At 33.6% G+C, this 16061-nt stretch overlaps 1 protein-coding gene across 1 annotated transcript in view; it reads right to left on the bottom strand.

Moving 5' to 3' along the window:
* The window catches only part of ROCK1 (Rho associated coiled-coil containing protein kinase 1), a 108028-nt gene that overhangs the window by 28463 nt on the left and 63504 nt on the right, over positions 1 to 16061 (bottom strand). The window contains exons 13-18 of the mRNA XM_006205119.3: positions 15969 to 16017; positions 11931 to 12066; positions 10655 to 10746; positions 10311 to 10557; positions 2946 to 3052; positions 1599 to 1749 (exon numbers count right to left, since the gene is read on the bottom strand). Coding sequence (XP_006205181.1) covers positions 1599 to 1749; positions 2946 to 3052; positions 10311 to 10557; positions 10655 to 10746; positions 11931 to 12066; positions 15969 to 16017 — 782 coding nt within the window. The remainder of the gene's footprint in view (positions 1 to 1598; positions 1750 to 2945; positions 3053 to 10310; positions 10558 to 10654; positions 10747 to 11930; positions 12067 to 15968; positions 16018 to 16061) is intronic.

Here is a 16061-nt window from a genome sequence, read left to right as displayed (position 1 = left end):
AACAAAATAATTTATTCTCTCCTAAAATACCCTCCACTGATCTCACATCCCTCCTTCAGCTACTATCGCATCTCTGTTCACAGCCAAACTCCTGAAAAAGCTGTCCACATGTACTATCTCCAGTGCTTCACTGACTATACATGCACCTCTTTCCTGCTGGCTTCTATCCCCACGTCACTCCACTGGAATTGCTCCTCGTGTGGTAACCACGGACGTTCATTGTGCAAAATTCAGAGGACACATAATGTACATGCCTTCACCTTCACTGACCTTAGCAGAATTCAATATACTGAACAAGTTCCTGATTTTTTTCAATAATTTACTCCTTGAGCTTCTAATACCCTACTCTCTTGGTCTTCCCACTACCTCTCTGGCTGTTCTTTCTTGGCTTCCTTTGTTGGCTTCTCCTCTTCTACCTGACCTCCAAATGTTCACCTGCCTTAGGCTCCACTGTAATTCCTCTTCTCTCCTGTCATCATTCTTCCCTTAGCTGATCTACATATGGCTATGTGCATGACTCCTCAATTGATGCCTCTCCCCTGAGCTCCAGACTTAGGTATAACTGACTATTTGACTGACTATCTGACATCATCTAGATATCTAATACACTTTTCAAAGTTAACATATCTAAAACGCATACCTTTATTCCCCTCCTATCCTACTCATCTCAATCTCAGTATGCATTACCATCCATGTAGCTATTAAAGTGAAAAGTCTGGGTCTTTCTTGATTCCTTTCCTCTCTTTCCATCCAATTCATCAACCATCTCTTGTGCTTGTATCTCTGCTTCTTTCCACCTTATTATCACCAATGTCCATAGCCTGTGGCCTTCTAACTGATACCACTTTTTAAACAATTAACTCTCTCAAAAGCATGCTCCACACAGCAGCAGGAGAGGTCTTTTAAAAACATAAACTACACATCCTAGCACAGCTAAAAAGACTACCCTGGCTTCCCTCTATTCTTCAAATAAGAATATCAAATTTACCATATTTTCTGCATAGAATATACTTCCTCCTGCTTTTTAAATGGCTGGTTCATTCTGACTTTCAGTTCTTACCTCAAATGTTATTAACTCAGAGAGGCCTTTTCTTAGAACCCCATCAAAGGTAGCACCACCTAGAAATCACCATATTGTATTTTCTTCACATCAATGACTAAATCTACCTATTTTCATTTATTCACTTTTTTGTCTATCTTCACAACCAGAACACAATGTCTAAGAGGAAGAGTTCTTGTCTTTTACTTTCTGCTGTATTTCCAGTTGTGCCTGGTCAAAAGTAGGCAGGCAATTATTAACATACTGAAATAAATAAAAGTAGTTCAATATGATGGAAGCATGGTGTACACATAATTAAGTACAGAGCAGGGAGTAGAGAGTAGTAGAGTAAGGGAACCAACAGGTGACACTGTGATTTTTAAAAATGGAAGGTACCAAACAAGAAAAAAGGAGGATACCCTTACCCTTTTCCTAGATCGTCACTTATTATTTCTAAGAGTTTAAACTACTATAAAATTAAATTTTGATCAAATTAAAAACTTCTTGTTGGCATTATTTAAAAACTAATCAAGTAGAAAATATTAAAACTGACACTTACCACACATTGCAACAGACTTTGCCTCTTCAATAGACTGATGTTTGTCAGTTAAACGAGCTTTGGTTACTTTATGTTCATTTACCTCTTGCTCTAACCGTTGTTGTAATGATTTAAGCTTGTAGTTTAAATCTATCTCTAAATTATTCTTTTCCTGTAAAATGAGAATGAGAGTCATGTAATATGTTGCATAAAAGGTACATCATTAAATCTTACATTATTTAATATCCCATAAGAGATAATACATGAATCACACTGGCTTAAAATGTGACACCATATTTACTTAAAAGATTTCTGTTCAGGATACAACTTTATTTTTATACTTTCTTATGTATTTCACACTATAATGTCTTACTTTAAAAATCACAACAAGTACATATAACTAAAAGCAAAACATCATCTTTTCTTAACTCACCCCCACCCCCACCCCCATTTGGATCATTAGCCACGGCTGATGGCAGGGCAGGGTTGTGGTACTGTTACATTCGGCCGGGTTCACTGTGAGGATCAGAAATTAATAGGACAGCTCTTCAGTCCATTTAAACATTTCTGCTACCATTAAAAAAGTAATTATCTCTATTTACATATGCATTTACACCTAAATTTATGTTGTTTTGACAAAAGATTAAGTCCAAATGTATTCCATTTCTATTTGGGTGCTTTTTACTCTTCTTCTTTCATCCTATTTCCACATTTGAACCAGACTGAGACATCAAAAAGCTATTCGGAATGTTACAAAATATGTCCAAATGATAAGATAAGTGGTAGATTTTCTGATCATTTATCTGAGGATCTGATAAACCTACGTTTCCGGGAGGTATGCTAAATCTGCATGTTACCTATTAAATCCTTTTCCCAGCAAAGTAGGGACAGAGGACATTTTTGATTGTTAAGAAAATTCTACCTGCAAAGGCCAGTCACTTTATGCTCTTTGCTATTTTGCTAACTCTTATCAACAAAATGGAAAAAGCACACACGGCCTATTATATACTGATCATTTGTTTTCCTTCTTCATAGCTAGTATGGTTCAGCATCTTCATCTTACCCATATACAAAAAAATGGGGAAAAAATTCTATATGAAGAAGTATTTCCAAACCAAAACAATCTGTGATGATCAGATAATATCAGATATCTAACACTCTTTAAGAATAAAAAGACAAGTACAAGTAACAAGATAAAGAGCCCCAAGTAAGACCCATATACACCTCTATACACCAACCAAGCATAAAAATTTTTAGAAATTCATATACATAAGGATTAGGAATGAATGCTCTTTTTATAAAACCACCTTATAATATCTGATAACCAGCAAAGACTATCTCATAATTGGTATATGATAAATCATTTACCTTTTCTGAATGATTAAGCATGTCTTGGGCCTCTTTTCTTTCTCCTTCCACTCTTTCAAGATTATGTTTGAGATGCTTCACCTCCTCTTGTAAAGATGTAATTCGAGCTATCAAGTGAGAAAAAAATTCAAGTCACAGAGTCACTGAAAGAGAAATCTTTTCTTTTCCCAGCAGAATCACTAAGATAAAAAAGTTTCAAACCTCCTGATCAGATAGAAATCTATTAAGTATTTTCCTGGTAGTACATACAATAACTACTACATAGTGACAAAAATATTAATGCTAGCTGTAGATCATCTAGTACACATCTCCCATTTTACAAATGGTCAAAGATAAGCCTGAGCTTGGTCCAGAAATCAGATCTGAGTCCTTACTGAATGCTCTTTTCTGTCACATTAAGAGTGGAACACTTTAGTAAATTAAGGCAAGTATTTAATTGCTTTTTAAGTGCCAGTCATTCTGAAAAGTGTTTAATTACTCTTAAACTTAACGAAGCCAAACTCCGTTGTCATAGAAACTAAGTTCTAAGGAATTCAAGTGCTCTAACAAAGCTAATTTTAACCTACCTGAGGCTCATTCCATCTAATGGTAGCAACTCACATATTTAGTAACAATTCTCATAAAGACATGCTTTAAGTTTTACAAGTTTTTAATGGATAAATATTTAATAAACACAAATTTAATACATGGAGAATCTAATACATATGAATATAATTATACTGTCTAGTACAAAAGCAAAAATCGATTTTCTTTTTTTTGTGATCCAAAGTAGCCTAAGATTTGACAGGGAAATATATAAAGCACCAAGAAAAATTTTGTACTTCTTAAAGTTCTGTGTTTAACATGCTGTACTTGCCAAAGTCTTCAAGGCACTCTGTCTGCCTCCCATATTTTAGTGTTTCTAAAGTAGTTCATTAATCAACAAATGAATATTAAATCTTTGGCACCTGATGCTTGTCTGCTAGGCTAGTTCTAGGATTTGGAAACCAATGAAACAATTTTATATACACAGACAATATGCCATTCTGTTCACATAAGAATATGTTCATATAGGAAAAAGAAACACCTGCTAGTTTCTTTCAAATGGTTGAGCAAAAATACAGAGTATGTGTGTGTGTGAATGGAGACAAAGAAAGCAAATGTGGCAAGAAGTTTAAATGTTAAAGTGCTATTTAAAAAGTGTTTTTTCCTGTATTTATAATAAAGAATAAGTTTTAAAAATCTGAAGATAGTAAATTCAGATTAAACAGAATTTTTCATGTAGAAGTTGTTTATACAAACCAACTCACAAGAAGACAAAGTAATGAAAAGGGATGGGTTGAATCCTTTAGAGTCTTAACAACACTATGAAAGATATGTTAAATAGATATAATTTATTTTCCTCATTTATTGTATTTTTAAAATATGCTAGGGAGGAACCATAACTTGACTGTGTAATACATGAAAGCAAAGAAGCTTCATATACTACCCCCCAAAATATAAAAATATAGTGGAAGGAATAAGAACCAAAATATCAGGTATCATAAACTAAATGAATCAAAACAATAAAGCTTCTGGAAGAAAACAGGGAACATGTCCATGATTTAATCAAAGAATTCGCCAGGCCACAATAAACAGCACTGACCACAAAAGAAAAAGAAATGGACTAGAGGGAAAATAAGAAAAGACCTCCTATTCATGAGCAGACAGCATTTCAAGAGTGAAAAGGCAAACCAGAGTGGAAGAAGACAATTACGGTACATGTATTTGATGAAGGATTAATAAATATCTAGCTAGGACTTACACAAACCAATAAGAAAAAGGCAAATAATCCATTTTTTTAATGGGCAAAAGACCTGAAGAGCATATTACAAATTGTCAATAAACATGTGAAAAGTTGCTCAATCCCAGACACTAGGGATATACAAACCAACCCCTAAGGAAATACCATCAGACATCACCAGTATGGCTACCTCAGTGAGAAGTAATGTCTTTGAGGAGGTGGTGAAGGAACTGGAACTCTCGGACACTGCTGGTGACTGTAAACTAGTGCAGCTACTTTGAAATATCTGGAAATCCTTCCTAAAGCTAAGTATAATCTACGGCTCTGCCACTTCTAGGTGTGTATCAACAGGAAGCATATATGTCATTACCGAAAAATACGTACAAGAAAGTTCGTATCAGCACTATCCACAATAATCCCCAAATGGAAGTAATCAGAATATCCACTTACCATAGAATAACTGATAAATTGCAGCGGTCATACAAAATAAAGAACAAACTATTGCTATATACAACAATATGTATGAACCTCACAAACATAATGTTTAATGAAATGAACCAGGAGCAAAGGAGTATTTACCACATGATTCCATTATAAAAGGCCATTACAAAAGGTGTTAGAAGTTAGGACAGTGATTACTTCGGGGGAAAGGGGATAAAGACTAAGAAGAAGCACAAAGGAACTTCTGGGCTGTGGTAATACTCAGTTTCGTGATCTGGATTCTCATTATACGGGTGGGTTCATGTTGTGAAAATCTCTCCAGATACATATTATTTATTAATTTTATTATGTACATACATGTTAAGCTTCGACAACAACAAAAAATCCCTCACTTTGAAAAATATAGATATACCTAGATATGTTCAAATCCCTAAATACGAAATTCACAATCTAAATTTGAGGCCTATCAACTATATACAAAAATTAAAAATAAATCAATAGGCAAGATAAAACAGGAAAATGAAATTAAGGGGAAAAATCCTCAAGGTCAGATGTATTTAATATCATTTATAATAATACAATTCTAATCCAGTAAAAAGAAATAGAAGTCATAAAATCTTAACAGACCAAACAACATTGCATTAAAAACACACAAAAGCATGTTATTATGAAATATCCATAGCTAATATCACACTCAATAAACAATATGCAAGGAGAATTAAGACAATTCCACTTATAAAGCACCAACAAGAACAAAATACTTAAGAATAATCTAACCAAGGAGGTATAAGACTTGTACACTGAAAACTAAAAAAAAATTGCTGAAATGAATTAAGACCAAAATAAATGGAAATATATCCTGTGTTCATGGACTGGAAGACTTAATAAGATGGCAATCTATAGATTCAGTGCAATCCCTATCAAAATTCTAAAGCTCTTTTATGCAGAAATGGAAAAGTAGATCCTCAAATTCATATTGAATTTCTAGGAGCCTTGAATAGCTAAAACAGTATTGAAAAAGAAAAACATAATTGAAGAACTCAAACGTCCCAATTACAAAACTTGTTATAAACCTACAGTGATCTAAAGAGTGTGGTACAAGCATAAGGACAGACATATAGACCAACTGAACAGAACTGAGAATCTAGGAACAAACACGTATCTGACAACTGATCTTCAGGAAGGATGCCGACCATTCAGTGGGGGAAAGAACAGTCTCTTCAACCAGCAGTACAGGGACAACTGGATATCCACATGCAAACGAATGAAATTAGACCCCCACAGCATACCCTACACAAAAATTAACTCACGTTAGGTCAAAGACCTACATGTAAGTGCTAAAACCATACAACTTTTAGAAGAAGCCATAGAGGTAAATCTTCATGATCTGGGATTTGGCAATGTACTATGAGACATGACACCAAAAGTATATGCAACATATATTAGATAAACTGGACTTCATTGAAATTACCTTTTGTACATTAAAGGACATGATCAAGAAAGTGAAAAGACAAATTAGAGAATGGGAGTAAATATTAGGAAATCATATACCTGACAAAGTCTATTATCCAGACTCTCAAAAGTCAACAACAAAAAGCCAAAAAAAAAAAAATTTAAAAATAGACAAAGGACATGAACAGATATTTTTCCAAATAGGATATACAAATGGCCAATAAGCACATGGGAAGATGCTCAACTTCATTAGTCATTAAGGAAATGAAAGTCAAAACTACAATAAAACACCACTTCATATCCACTAGGGTAGCTATAACCTAAAAGAGTTAAATATCAACTATTGACAAGGATCTGGAGAACTTGTACATTGTTGGTGGGAATAGAAAATGATGCAGCCATTGTGGAAAATCGTTTGGAAGTTCCTCAAATGTTAAACACAGAATTACCACATGACCAGCAATTCTAATCCTAGGTGTATATACATACACCCAAAAGATTTGAAAACAAGTATTCCAATTAAGTACTTGTACATGAATGTTAACGGCAGTGTTATTCACAATAGCCAAAAGGTGGAAACAATGCAAATGTTCATCAATAGATTAACAGCTAAACAAAATACGGTATACACATACAACGGAGTACTACTCAGCCATAAATGAATGAAATACTGAAACATACTACATTGATGAATCTTAAAAATATGCTAAGTGAAAGAAGCATGATACAACAGGTCACATGCTGTATGATGTCATTTATATGAAATATCCAGGAGAGGTAAATTCAGAGATTTAAAAAAAACTAATGGTTGCTAGGGGCTAGGTAGAGGGCATACAGAGAAGGACAGTTTACTGGATACAACGTTTTCTTTTGGGTTAATGAAAATGTTTTGGAACTAGACAGAAGAGGTGATTGTACAACATTGTGAATGTACTTAATGCCACTGAATTGTACACTTCTAAATACTTAACTTTTTGTTATACGAATCTCACCTCAATAAAAAAAATATACAAAGCAAAAGCTGCTAGAAATACAAGGGGGCTATGAGAAAAAAACTACAATCATAGCACTAACTTTTAAAACATGTTCCAAAATTTGGCAGATCAAAGAAACAGAAAAAATGGAGTCTTAGAAACTGACTCATCAGGTTAGAAAACTCATCTATTATTTTCCTTTCAAAAATAACAAAGCCAAAAACACATTAATGAAAAAACTTACACAACTTTCCAAATGACCATGTAACAGGCAAAAACAAAACAAAACTGCATTATACTCTGGTACATTGGTCTAGGTGCTGGCAAACTTCAGGCCCTCACCCTATGTCTCTATAGACATGAAGCCAAGAATTGTTTTCATTTTTAAAGGGTTGAAAAAAGCGAAAAAGCAAAAATAAACAATAAAAAGGTACCAGAGATCGTATGTGGTCTACAAAGTCTAAAATATACACTATCCAGTTATGTTCGGGAAGTCATTTCCCCATACAAGTGAGGAAACTTCTACCTGCTAATGTACATAGAGGGCATTCAACTAGGAAATAATGGTGACCTTGCCAGAAGCCCAGCCTCCCAAACTGTAAGAAATCTACACCTGAGGGACCTGAAATTTCTTAAGGACCATAAAAAACTAATGTAAAAACTGTGTGTGTGTTTTACCACAATGCACTTTTCTATATATGCTGATACTCATGTAAGTTTTGTGCATTTTTTAACGCGTGAGCTTTGATTCACATTTAAATTAAAAAATTAACCTTAAAGGAAGCACTGAAAAAGGACAAACATCAACAGTAAGTCATGCTATGAATCTTTCTTAATGTCACCAGTATTAATGTCAAAACAGTCAATGAAAACCACTGCTGATGAACACAATGGATAATAGTCTCTTCCTTGGAAGCAAGCTCTTCACAGCTCAGTGGTATCTGGAAAATTACAGACTTAAAAAGAATTTTAGAACTGAAAGAATTCATAGAGGTCATCTAATTTTCTTTGTTTATAGATTAAGAAGGTAGATGAAGTGACTTGCATACATAATAAGCTGTATATAAAAAGGCCTAAGGAAGCAATTTAAGGAAGTCAAGTATGAGGCTTTTCTAATACATATAATGAGGATACTTTCTTGGTTATATCCAAATCTATTTTAAGCCTAGGCCCTGAGAAATAAGATTGCACAACACTCCTCAGCTAAGAGCCAATGGGAGATCCTAATTTCCATTTCCAAAGTCACAAAAACTGACCTTGACCTCTCTCCACAGAATTATAGCTAATCATCAAGCCCCAGGAGACCCCAAACTATGTTCCCACTCTGTGGCTTAGGTTAAAATGGACTACTCCACCCCCTCCTTCTCCCTGAGAGATCTGGCAACTTCCATGTGTATCTATTTTGATTAGGTAGTACGGATGCCTTGCTTTTACGAATAGAAAACAGAAAAATATGTGAAAAGTGGTTAAAGCCAGGCAACTTGCTGAAAACAAACTGATTTTGTCACTATGACCAACATGTTCCTTTATTCACTGTTAGTTATACTCAAATCTTTTTCCTTTTAGACTCACAAAGACTGCTGATAACTTTAGTCCTAACTTTCCAAGTACCTAATTCTTTCTTTATAATGAGATTCTCTTTCTGCAGCTGAGTTTCTATTTCTACCAACAATGCATGAAGAATCCCCACTTTTTAATGGTGATAACCTTCTCTACCTGGATTAGTTCCACTTTAAGTAAGACGTCTGTCAATTGGGCATTGTCTAAAATTAAATTTTCAGTAATCTGGCTGTAAAACTGGAAATATCCACATTACCTACATCACAGGGGTGTCTGTGAGAGTGAAGAGATTACAATTTGTTACAAATGTAGGCATTATTCTAAAAGAGAAAGAATGCCAACCATTTCCAGTATTACAAAGGTCATTTTCTTAATGAGGATCAAAACTGTTACTACCTTACCCTTAAAAATGATTAAGATGATACATTTTATGTTTTCAGCTACAATCAAAAATAAAAAACAAATTTTAATAATCACCTTCCACTGATAGATGGATAAACTATGGTATATACACATAATGGAATATCACTTAAAAACAAAGGAAATTCTGATACATGCTACAACATGAATGAATCTTGAAGACATCAAGTGCAATAAGACAGACACAAAAGAACAAATGTTGTGCGATTCCACTCTTACGAGGCAGTCAAATACACAGAGACACAAAGTAGAACGGTGGTTTCCAGGGGCTGGGAGGAGTGGGGGATGGAGAGCTGTTGTTTAGTGAGTATAGGGTGTTAGTTTGGGATTATAAAAAAGCTCTGGAGATGGACAGTAGTGATGGTTGTACAACAATGTGAATGTACTCTATGCTAGTGAACTGTACATTTAAAAATGGCTAAAATGGTAAATTAAAAAAAATTTAAGTCTAAGTATAGTCAGTTTACAATGTTGTATCAATTTCTAGGGTACAGCAGTGTTTCAGTCATACATATATTCCTTTTCATATTCTTTTTCATTATAGGTTACTACAAGATATTGAATATAGTTCCTTATGCTGTACAGTAGAAACCTGCTGTTTATCTATTTTATATATGGTAGTTAATATCTACAAATCCCTACTCCCAATTTATCCCTTCCTACCCCCTTTTCCCCCTGGTAACCATAAGTTTATTTTCTACTAAAATGACAGATTTTATATTATGTCTGTTTTACCACAGTAAGAAAAAAAATTACCTTGCAGGTCTCCAATCATCTCAGAATCATGACCTCTGTCTCTTCGTTCAGCTTCTAATACAGCTTGCAGCTGGTAATAGTCCTTGTCCGTTTGTGACTTGGAATTCTCTAAAATTCTGTTTCTCTCCTGCAATTCTCTGTTCAGGGACTCTAGCTGACTAATTGACTTGCTCATCTCTGTGTGACTCTTCCTTAATCTTACAGCTGTGTCTGATTCTGTCCTAAGTAAGTCATTGGCTTCTTCTAGCTATTCAAAAAAGAGAGCAAGAAAATAGTTTTTGACTAATATACATACTTGTTTTAATTAATTATAATTTTTTAAAAATCTCATTCCAAAAACTTACCTGCTTTTGTAACTGTGCCAGCTTCTCATTAGCAAGCTGTGAATTCTGACTTACTTTCTTTAAGTCTTCCAACTGATCCTTCAATGTAGAAACTAGAAAATGAAGGAATAAGATGTAGAAATTAGAAAATTTTCATAGAGAAACAAATTCCTTTTAAAAAATGAAATTTGGTCTGAGGCCATAAAAGTCAGTTACATTAGCTTCACTCTCAAAGCCAAATGCCATCCTGGAAGTACTTATATTCTAAATTTATCAAAAAGTACAGCATTGTCTTATAATAGAGAACACAAAAACAGATTTCTTCGTATTGTTGTAATATTTCAAATTCACTTATTCTCTTGATAAGATTAATTAGTGAAACGTTATAAAGTTAGTTTAATATTATCTATGATTAATTCAATATTTTTAAATGGCTCAAAATTCAAGATACCAAAGTATATACAGTATAGCATGAGTCTTCCTCCCTCCACATTGTCTCCCCATCCTTCTGTCTCTCCTCCCCAGCAACAACTATTACTAACTTCTTGCATCTCTTTCCTAAGACAGTCTATATATCCATACCCTAATATGAAAAAATACAAATACATACATATACACGTGTGTGTGTGTATATATATATACGTTTTCACATGCATATCTATACACACACACACAATTTAAACAAAGACAAGTAATCTTGTTTTAAACAATCTGTACTTCATTGTTGCTCTTTTACTTAAAGACACAAATCACTGATTACATTTATATTGTTTGTAAGCTTGGCAATTTTAAACAAAGCTAAAATGAATAGTTTTATTTATATATCGGTGTGCATATGCACAAGTGTATGTGAAATAAATTCCTGGAAGTGAAATCACTGGACCAAAGGGTGTAGAAAGCTATTTTAAATTTGTAACACTAAAATCAAAACATGTGAAATTCTAGTTTAGTAGTACTCAAATGTAGCTGCTTGTTAGAAGTGCCTAAAGAGTTTACTAAAAATACCAATGCCTAGCTCACATGTCTAGGCCAAACAAATTAGAATTTCTGGAGTTTAGGCATCCATATTCTTTAAAGTTTCCCAAGGGATTCCAACATGCACACAAGGATGAAAACCACTACTCTAGCTAACACATCACTACTGACTTCAATACGTTATAAATTTGTCTTGGGACACAGTGTCTTAGCACCGTGGCTTCAAAAATACATCACAGGCTAAATTTAAGACAACCTCAAGACAAAGACTTCAAGGATACTGTTAGAAATTTCAGTGTTTTTAAAGGAAGTAACAATTTACCTTCATTTTCTACATTCCTCCTCTTCTCACTTTCCTGTTCTGCTTTTCTTTGGTACTCATTGATTCTATGCTGTAGCAGCATTTTCTCCTTCTCAATCTGAGACACTGTAGATTCTAGATTTCTTCTTTGATTTCCCTGAAATTATGACAAAAGTTATTACTGCAATTAATATTCCTCATTTATTTGAAGCAATATTCTGTTCTTTATGATTACTTAGGATAGATATTTTTGGTTTCAAAATCAGGTAATACTATAAATCAATTAAAAATGTTAAAAATAAAAAAAATGTTAAAAATAAAAAAAAATATCAGGTAATACTTCTAATGACAACTTTCTAATAACAGAATTAGCTTGCCTTAGAAGAAAATACTGAGAATCTCCTTATTTGAACTAGATATGCACAATTTTCAGAGATTTTAAAATCCAAGAATATAAAAAACAATGCTATGAATCTTACCAGATTAAGTCACTTTATCAGCTTAAGATGAATACACTGCATTATATTACCAATATTTTAGTTTATTTACAATCCTAAATTTAAGATATGAAATATAAAAGGGATCAGATAATAATTACCTATTTGATAATTAGGTGGTACAAAACTCAAATGATACCAAATGCTACAGTGTGTGCAGTAAATTCACCAGTACCTGCGTGAGGTCTCCCTTAATACTCTCCCTATCTCAACATCTTTTCTGAGAAGTTCTATGTATATACTTACTAATGCTTATTTAAAAGTAATGAAACAGATAATTGTTTTAGAAAATGAAACTAAGAGGAGGGGAGGATTTAAGAAAAAATTACCGAAATTTCACGACTTAAAAAGAGAATCTCTTCTGTTGCTGAGCTAAGACTATCAGCATATCTTGCTTTTGAGGCTTCATTTTTATCTTTAAGACTCCACACTGAGAAAACATCCTTTATAGTGTGTGTCGTTCTGGGCTTTCCCACCTTTAAGCAAAACCCATCTTTTAAGTAAGATGCTGCCAGAGAAATTTAGTAAAATATGACAGAGATTATTCAAAATCTTTCTAATTAAAGATTTAAGATTTTACCATTCTTTCAGTTTTTCATTTTTTAATTTTGAAGTAATTCTGCATTGCAGAAGTTGCAAAATAGCAATAGTACCCTTCCATTCAGTTTCCCCTAGTAATTACATTACATGTAACAACAGTATAGTAACAAAATCAGGAAATTGTTACTGGTATAAAGCATGTCTTAGTTCTATGTCATTTCATCTCGTGTAGATTCATGTAAGTGCCACCACAATCAAGACACAGAACTGTTTCATCAGCACAACCATCTCCTTCTGGCAACTACTTCTAGCCACATGCATCCTCCTTCTCCCACCACCCACATCCTAGCAACCAGTAACAGGTTCTCTATCTGTATAATTTTGCCATTTTGAGAATGTTACATTAATGGAATCATACAGCAAGGACCTTTTGAGATTGGCTTTTTATATTCAACATAATGCCCTTAAGATCCATTCAAGTTGTTGAGTGTAAAACCAGTTCATTTTCCCATTCTATAGCTCATCGTTTCATTCTCTTGTCAGGGTCTTTCACAGAGCAAGCACTGTTAATTTTGATGAAGTCCAATTTATTAAAAATTTTTCCATATATGGATGTTTCTGGTGTAATGTCTAAGAACTCTACACCAAGCTGCAGGTCCCAAGAATTTTCCCTTATTTTTTTTTCAAGGAGTTTTATATTTTTTATATTCATATTTAAATCTATGATCCATTTTGAGTCAATTTTTACGTAAGTTGTGAGACTTAGCTTGAGGTTCGTATCTTGGCCTATGAATATCCAATTGCTCCAGTACCATTTGATAAAAGACTATACTTCTTCCATTGAATTGCTTTTGTACTGTTGTCAAAAACCAGTTGGCCATAACTGAGGGACATTGATCTACAATTTTCTTTGTAGTACTGCCTTCGCTAGATTTTGATAACTGGATAATTCTAGCCTCATAAAATTCACTGGGGAATGTTCCCTTCTATTTTCTAGAAGAGAGAGTACAGAATTGGTGTTAATTCTTCTTAAAACATGTAGTAGAATTCTGTGGCAAAACCATTTGGTCCTGAAGATTACTTTTGGGGGAGCTTTTAAATTACAAATTCACTTTAATACTTACATATGGCTATTCAAAAAATGTATTTCACACTATGTGAATTGTGGTAGTTTGTCTTTTCAGAGGAATTCATCCATTTCACCTAAATTTCACTGTTGTGTTTAGAATTTTGTATTATTCCCTTAAGATTAAAAAAAAAAATCTGCAGCCTGTAGTGATACGCTGTTTTTTAATTCATGACACTGATCATTTGTGTCCTCTCTTTATAATCTTGTTAGAGGTTTGTCAGTTTGCAGTTAATCTTTCCAAACAGCTAAGGTTTTAATTTTCACTGATTTTCTTAATTGTTTTTGTTTTCAATTTCACTGATTTCTGCTCTTTATTTTTGCTCCCTTCTCCTTGCTTTGGGTTTATTTTGCTCTTCTTTTTCTAGGTTTTTTGAGGTAGCAGCTTAGATGACTGATTTGTGACTTACCATCTTTTCTAATGTAAGCATTTAGTGTGTAAATTCCCCTTAGAGTACTATGTTAGCTGCATCCCACAATTTTGATGTTTTATTTTCACTTTCATTGTTCAAATAGTTTTTAAAGATGAAGACCCATAACTTTGAAAAATAACTTTATGAGATATAATTAACATCCCAACATATTTTTTTCATTCCCCTTCAGACTCTTTGACCTATGGATTATTTAAAACTGTGCTGTTTAGTTTCCACATGTTTGCAGATGTGCCTTCGGCTAGAGGACAGCTTTGGTGTGCCCAGATTGCTGGCTTCTCCAGCGCCCAGATTGCTGGCTTCTCCAGCACCCAATCTGGAACATATGCTGCCAAAAGAAAACCCAGAGTATTCACTGCTGTTTGTTTCCTGAGACCCAAATACTCTAGCCAGTAGTCTGCCTTCTTCTCTCCACCTTTCAGAATCTGTTTACATTTGTTTTATATTTAATGTCTATGGTTTTTAGCTGTACTTAGTGAGAGAAACAGGAGGAACTACTTTCACTCTATCTTTCCAGAAGCAGGATTATTCTAATTTTATAATTAAGATCTCCCTCTCTACCTTGAATTTGGAAAGGTGAATAATTTAAACCTAGCACAATTGATTTTATCTGTTTTAGAAATGAAATAAAAAGTGGAGGATATGTAAAAAGAATTTCTTAAACATTTAGACTCAAATAAATAGTGCTAGGCTAAGTACACACTGATTAATGGCAAGTTGGTAAAATATTATCTACATCTGCCCAGATGACTACATGTATATTCAAGGCTACAAACAGGGTGGTAGGAGGGAACCACCATCACTGACAGATTTTATTCCTTAAGAGACAAGAAAATAAAGAGAGCAAAAAACCATTAGAAAGATTAAATCTAAAAAAGGCAAAGGAAGTAATCAATGAGAGGAAGGACTCTTGAAAGATACTTACAAGGTAACTAAAAGGCATGAAAATAAGTTAACGTATTTGCAAACAAACATCTGAATCATGAAATGTTTATGCTGTGTGTCCTTCATAATAAAAACTTCTTGCTAGGTGACTGGAAAATGACTAATTCTAAAATCCATACATTTCCCATTTCATCATGTGAAAGTATGTTAATGTCAGTTCTTCTGAAATTGTATTCTTCCCTCTTTTCTATTTATCTGCCTCTTTCTGCTATAGTTCCAGATTCAATTTCTGATCTCTTGCTCCTTTCTCACTTCTCAACTATTAAGAACCACTGAACTGATATTTATGTACAAAAATTTCCACATGGTTCTAGAATAAAACTATACAAAAGAAACTAAAGTATAATCTAATTTCACTTGAACCCGCAGCTCCAAAATGAGGCTTTCATCATAATTCTTTGGTTCTATTCTGTATTTCAATGTATGAAGTTCAAATATAAGTTTCTCAGAAAACGAAATAATCTGAAAGAGGGAAAAAATTCTTAAAAAGGAGAACTTCTGATTAGAAAACAAAGAGTACCTCTTCATCCAATTCTTTCATTATCTTGTCTAGTTTTATGTTTGAAGTTCTGTAAAAGCAAAAGCAATACAGATTAGAAATATGTTTATTTTT

The sequence above is a fragment of the Vicugna pacos genome, chromosome 24, assembly GCF_048564905.1.
Source record: "Vicugna pacos chromosome 24, VicPac4, whole genome shotgun sequence".
In the NCBI taxonomy this organism is placed as follows: Eukaryota; Metazoa; Chordata; class Mammalia; order Artiodactyla; family Camelidae; genus Vicugna; species Vicugna pacos.
This window is presented reverse-complemented; position numbering and strand designations above follow the sequence as displayed.